Source organism: Alexandromys fortis, unplaced genomic scaffold (assembly GCF_014885135.2).
Source record: "Alexandromys fortis isolate MF-2015 unplaced genomic scaffold, M_Fortis_MF-2015_v1.1 scaffold_3, whole genome shotgun sequence".
NCBI lineage: Eukaryota > Metazoa > Chordata > Mammalia > Rodentia > Cricetidae > Alexandromys > Alexandromys fortis.
In genome coordinates, this window is record NW_026067909.1 from 14,074,210 (window position 1) to 14,080,275 (window position 6,066).

Below are 6,066 nucleotides of genomic sequence, written 5' to 3' on the forward strand. Positions count from 1 at the left end.
TGTCCGTCCCGTCCCGTCCCGCCCCCGCTGAGTTCGGGCTGTTGCGGGGAGGGGCGGGGGGGCGCGACTAGAAGGAAGGTGGCATTTGAGAAGTTTCTAGGTGTCTCAGAATCGTTTACTCCCGGGACTGGGAGATAACCGACAACCATGGTGCGGGGTAGGGCCTTGGGAATAGGCCACCTTCCCTTCCCTCTTAAAACCTACGTCCTGATGGGTCCTAGAACACACAGGCTGGTACTAGGATCCAAGATCTGTTGCTATCCCCACCTCACCCAGACCAGTCTAAGCGTCCCAGAAGGCTGGCACGGGGCTGCCCCACTCTTTGGGTACCTCTCCACTGGCAGCAGGGCGTTTGTTAGGCCAATCTTTGCTGAGGAAATTGCACCCAGGAGGCCAGGAGACTCTCCAGGAGCTCCCGGTCTTGAGGTTCCAGTGTCTGGAAACTGAAATTCAGGGTCATTCAGCTGCCTGCACTTTGGACAGACTAGACTGTACCCACTGGGGACCACAGGAACAAGGGGCCCCTCAGCTCTAATGATCCTTGGACCCCATATAGTAAACAGGGCCTTGGTGTGTGTGGGGAGTATGGAATGAAAGCCTGGGGCTACCTGGAAATGGAGTCAAGGTGGGCATCCTCAGGACACAGCTGTCACATGCCTGATCTGAGGTGTGAGAAGGACCCTCATACAAGTACAGCAGGGGTCACAGGTCAGTGCTCTTCAGTTCAGGCAAACCAATGACCACAGAACTGTTATGATTGCTCTGAGGTAGAGGTATACCTTCAGCCATGAAAAGCCACCCTCCCAGTGTGTGTGCACACATGAAACAGCCAGCCTCCCAGTGTGTGTGCGCACATGGAACAGCCAGCCTCCCAGTGTGTGCGCATATGAAACAGCCAGCCTCCCAGTGTGTGTGTGCACATAGAACAGCCAGCCTCCCAGTGTGTGTGCACACAGAGAACAGCCAGCCTCCCAGTGTGTGTGCGCACATAGAACAGCCAGCCTCCCCGTGTGTGCACACATGAAACAGCCAGCCTCCCAGTGTGTGTGTGCACACAGAACAGCCAGCCTGCCAGTGTGTGCACACATGAAACAGCCATTCCGGGGTCAGAGGAGCCACACAGCTTGGCTGGGACTACAAACTGGGAAGCTGAAGTCACGCAGCAGCCCGCGTGGAAGATGTAGGGAAAGGGGATGTAGCAAGTGGCGACATCCAGCTCAGAGGCAGCAGGACCTGTGTCATCCCCTTGTGACTGTCACCCCATAGCAGGCTTCCTGTTCCCCAAAGGACACCCTGGCCTAAGAGGCTCTCTGTGTAAGTGTATGCAGGCACACTCTGGCGCACGCTCACGAGGAAGCCGGAGGTCAATCGGCAGGCGCCTTTCCTCAGCTGCCCACCATCTGAGGCATTTTTGAGACAGGGTCTTTCATTCAACTTGAAGCTTGCCATTTTGACGAGATGGACTGGCCAGCGAGCCCTCAGGGATCCTCCTGAGTCTACCCCCAGCAGTGGGTGGCAGACGTGGCCACATTTGCATTTGTGTGCACTCTCAGGACAGGGACACTTTACTCACTGGGCCTCTACCCAGTCTCCTGGACTTTGACGGACTTTGGCCTGAAAAGCCTGGGAAGGCTCCGAGTCCAAACAACTACAGCAATGTAGGACTGAGAAGACAGAAGACCTGGGGTCCACCTCTCAGACAGCCACTACCATGGGGACAACAGGCCCATGGTGACCAGCATAGCCAGGCCCTGTAGAAAAGCCCACGTGTGATAGTTCGGGGTCCTGTGGCCAACCACAAAGAGGCCTGCTGGGCCTGTGAGTCAGAGGATGACGGGGTCTGGCTGTTAGGTCTTGTGGGCATGCGAGCTGCTGGGGCCCACTGAGGGAACAAGGCCAAAGGTCCATGCACCCTGGTCTGGGGTGGGTTCCACCTGGCAAACAGATACAACACAACAGGCAGTTGTGGGATCATAGCTTCTTTATGGGCAGCAGGGGCCACAGGACTCAGCCAGGTGGCCAGATCACCGGTACAGGTAGTCAGCCTGGATATTGGCGGAGATCTCGGCCTCCCACTTGTCCCCATTGTTGAGCAGTTTCTCCTTGTTGTACAGCAGCTCCTCATGCGTCTCAGTGGAGAACTCAAAGTTGGGGCCCTACAAGAGGGAGGAAGTCAGCAAGGCAACCCCCGCCCAGGAGCCTCAGGGCTCGCTACCTCACCCGGCCCACTCACCTCCACAATGGCGTCAACAGGGCAGGCCTCCTGGCAGAAGCCACAGTAGATACACTTGGTCATGTCGATGTCATAGCGTGTAGTCCGGCGGCTGCCATCGGCTCTCGGCTCGGCCTCAATGGTGATGGCCTGAGGGAATGGTCACAGGTCACTGCCACTGGCAGACACCTCCTGCCCCTGGGTCTGCCCCTCACACGGGTGCCCACATGCTCAGACACCTGCTCAGCCCTCCAGAGGGAGCACCCTCACATGGCCCTGTAGCCTCTGCCAGGGTTTTGTTCATCTCTTGCCCAGGTGACCCTCCTGTCTCACAAGGAAAAGGCTATCATCTGCTTTGCTCCTTGAGAACCTGTGCCAGGCGGTGGTGCTAATCCCAGCACTAGGGAGGCAGAGATAGGTGGATCTCTGTGAGTTCGAGGTCAGCCTGGTCTACAGAGTGAGTTCCAGGACAGCTAAGGCTGCTACACAAAGAAACCCTGTTTTGAAAAACTAAAAAGGAAACCTGTAACCCTAAGGGGTTCGCTGGGACATTAAGTGCCCAGTGACTGCCATATTGAACAACCTTTCTGGCAATCCCCACTGTTGGAGAAAATTAAGACTCAGAGAGGTCAAAGGATTTCCTGAAGTCACACAGTAATGAGGCACATAGACCAAACTTGAAGGTATATCTTTAACTGTTGGTTTCTGGGGTACAGCTGTATGCCAGCCAAGAGTAAGGAGGGACAGCCTGGGACCCACAGGCCAGGAGAACTGTTAAGAACCTGACACTCCCGAGTGGCATGCTCACTACTCACACTGAAGTGTCAGGAGGCTCATCTTTTTGTGTTTTTAAGAGTGGGAATAAAGCTGGGAGGCAGTGGTGCACGCCTTTAACCCCAGCACTCGAGAAGCAGAGGTAGGAAGATCTCTGTGAGTTCGAGGCCAGCCTGGTCTACAGAGCGAGTGCCAGGACAGGCTCTAAAGCAACAGAGAAACGCTGACTCAACAACAACAAAAGAGTGGGACTAAAACCTCTACCAGCTACTGCTGCAGTCATAGGGAGGATATAGGGATGAGCCTGCTCTACAGAGTGCCCACTGCCTAGAAGCCATGCCCGCTACTACTGCCAGGGGCACAGCTAGGAGCTGAAGCTAGGCATGACAGGTCTTAGGGCTGCATCTGCTAGGGCTCCTGCTAGGGCTCCTGCTGGGCACACCGAAGCCACCTCTGCCTCTTACTATTTCCACGAACAGCCCCAATGGCAGACGCTTCACACAGCGCCCATGAGCATGGTCATGCCCGAGGAGCAGCCACCAGGGATGGGAGCCTTGACTGCAAGGCCTTGGCTCAAAGCCAGGACAGGCACACAGACAGGATTCCCGACACTAGCCCATGGCTCCTGAGCCCAAATGTTACACGGTCGACTGACTCCTAGGGTGGGGTATGGGTATGCGTGCCACATGGCCCACTTGGGATGGAGGTGGAGGCCACCACCGGCTTCCTGGCTCAGCACCTGGACATCAAGGCCTCACTGTCCACTCACAGGATGAGGGTTAGGACTTTTGCCAGGTGGTGCGGCAGTGGGTGTCTTTATCTTGGTATTACAGAGGCAGAAGCAAGCAGGTCTCTGTGAGCTCAAGGCTAGCCTAGTCTACACAGTCAGTTGTGGGCCAGTCGGGGCTAACTAGTGAGATTCTGTCTCAAAAGAAAAAGAAAGGGACTTTCCCAGGGCTGTGTATCAAGGCAGGGGCAGGGTTAGAGCTCACCTGTGCAGGACAGACAGCCTCACAGAGCTTGCAGGCGATGCAGCGTTCCTCCCCGGATGGGTAGCGGCGCAGTGCATGTTCCCCCCGGAAACGTGGACTCAGTGGGCCCTTCTCAAATGGGTAGTTGATGGTGGCAGGCTCCCGAAAGAGGTAGCTCAGGGTCATGCCCAGTCCTGTGAGCGGCACAGAGCTGGCCTGGGGCTGCTCTCCTCCCCACACATCCATACCCGAATCCCACCTCTCCCCACTGGCACTCACCTCGGATGAGCTCTGTCCACATCAGCGTCCGAGCTGCACGGTCAGTCACAGACTTCATGTCCATATCCAGCTCCTGTACATTCACATACTCTGCAGGAAGTCAAGACGGGAGGTTAGGGAGTCTGCTCTGGAAGATGCAGCTCAACTCTCAACCCTAGGTGCAGGTAGGTAGGCTTAGTGAGGGCCCTGGGCAGCCAGTCTGCGGCCCTGGGTAGCCAGTCTGTGATCCTTGGCAGTCAGTGCAGCCCTGGGAAGCCCATCTGCGGCCCTGGGAAGCCAGTCTGCGGCCCTGGGAGGCCAGTCTGGGACCCCGGGAAGCCCGTTTGTGGCCTCTGGGCCCCGGAAAGCCAGTCTGGGGCCCCGGGAAGCAAAGCCTTACTGGTAACCCAAAGAGCCCCCAAGCAAAGCTTTTCAAGTTCCGGGTGAAAGGGTCGTGGGTCCCCCTAATGAGTCAAGCATTCCTCTTGAGCACACGCCTCCCTCCTTCAATGCCACCACAATGTCCATCAGTCACATTCTCTTTTGATGAGGGTCCCTGGCCTCAGGTGTGCCCGCAACCAGGAATGTCGGAAGACACAAGGTGGTACTCACTGTATGTTGCTGCCACTGCACTGCTATGGAGGCTTCGGCCGCTGAGATGTCCTGCAAGCAAAGGGTGACACTCTGCTGCTGGGACTTCATACCAGGAAGCCTGGCTCCCCCACCCCCAGGAACAGATCCCTGCACCTACCTGTGCGCACAGCCTGGGCCAGGGCCCGTGGCAGCATGGGTGAGGTCAGACGGTTCATCTGGGGTACAGGAAGGAAAGGAGGTGATGGGTCTAAATCTGCCCTCTCCAGCACTGACTCCCACAGCACCCCAAGCCTCAAGCTGACCTCACTCTGCTAAGACTCACCTGGCACCCCAAGTTCCTTCTACTGCAGCTCCTAAGAAGCTCATTGAACCCAGTTCCCCTCTCTACGTCTCATCTGTAGCTCACACCTAAACTCCCTGACCACCACTGCATATATAGAGTTAACGCTGAGCCAGGCAGGCTTCAGGCCAGATGCCACAAGCCCTGTCGTCCTGACATGTTAAGTGACTGTCCCAAAGTTAGTGGCACTGGAACCAGGGCAGGAACCCAGAAGTCACCTGCAGAAAAACCTTAACGGTTTAAATAAGTCTCATGGTCAAGTTCCTCTCCCCAGCCCAAGGACTTTTCCCAGCCTGCCGGGTGACCTTGGGCAAGCCGTGTCCCCTGACCTCAGGCTTTATGCCTTCGCTACAGGGGGGAGGGAGTCCCCGACAATTAGGGATGCATACAACCAAGGGGATGTTGGCCAAGAACCTGGCACTCTACCAACGCTCCAAAGAGCCCCTCCTGTGACCTTTGACCTCTAGCGGGTCTGCCAATTTTAGATCCCTGACCACAGGTAATCCTGGAGCCCAACCTACCACTTTCTCTCAGACCTTCCCCTTGACCTCTGACCCTAGGAACGCAGAAGGCATCCGGCGATGCAGCGCATGCGCCTAAGGATGCCGGCCTCCGGGCCTTACAGCTGCAAAAGGACGCAGAGGCCACGGGTACCGAGCCGACCCCCCGGATCCCAGACTCCATGGAGTGAGCGGTGACACCACATTCGACCCCGTCGTCACGCTGCCACCCAGGCCCTGTCTTCGCCGCCTTGCCCTGGACACCCACCTTGAGGCGCGCCGGCTCCTTTACTGGCCCAGGTGCGGTTCAGCCGGGGGGCGGAGCCTAACTTTGGGATGCTGCCATTGGGCGAGCGACTCAAGCCTTTTCCTTGGTGACCTTTCCTGCTGTGGCCCGATTGGTCTGTGGTGCTGCTG

General features: G+C 57.0%; 1 protein-coding gene across 6 annotated transcripts; it reads right to left on the reverse strand.

Moving 5' to 3' along the window:
* Window positions 1-1,963: 1,963 nt before the first annotated feature.
* On the reverse strand, window positions 1,964-6,012 carry Ndufs8 (NADH:ubiquinone oxidoreductase core subunit S8). Of its 6 annotated transcripts, none has more exons than XM_050137415.1 (7): window positions 5,918-6,012; window positions 4,967-5,024; window positions 4,828-4,878; window positions 4,237-4,326; window positions 3,979-4,151; window positions 2,234-2,362; window positions 1,964-2,156 (listed from the first exon to the last, which is right to left on the reverse strand). In XM_050137415.1, exons 2-7 carry the CDS (start codon window positions 5,022-5,024, stop codon window positions 2,025-2,027), a joined length of 633 nt encoding a protein of 210 aa, XP_049993372.1. In that variant the 5' UTR covers window positions 5,918-6,012; the 3' UTR covers window positions 1,964-2,024. The 6 variants fall into 6 exon arrangements, with proteins under 6 accessions (XP_049993372.1, XP_049993375.1, XP_049993373.1 ...); XM_050137418.1 differs by lacking the exon at window positions 5,918-6,012 and adding an exon at window positions 5,773-5,903; XM_050137416.1 differs by lacking the exon at window positions 5,918-6,012 and adding an exon at window positions 5,671-5,755.
* Window positions 6,013-6,066: the final 54 nt, after the last annotated feature.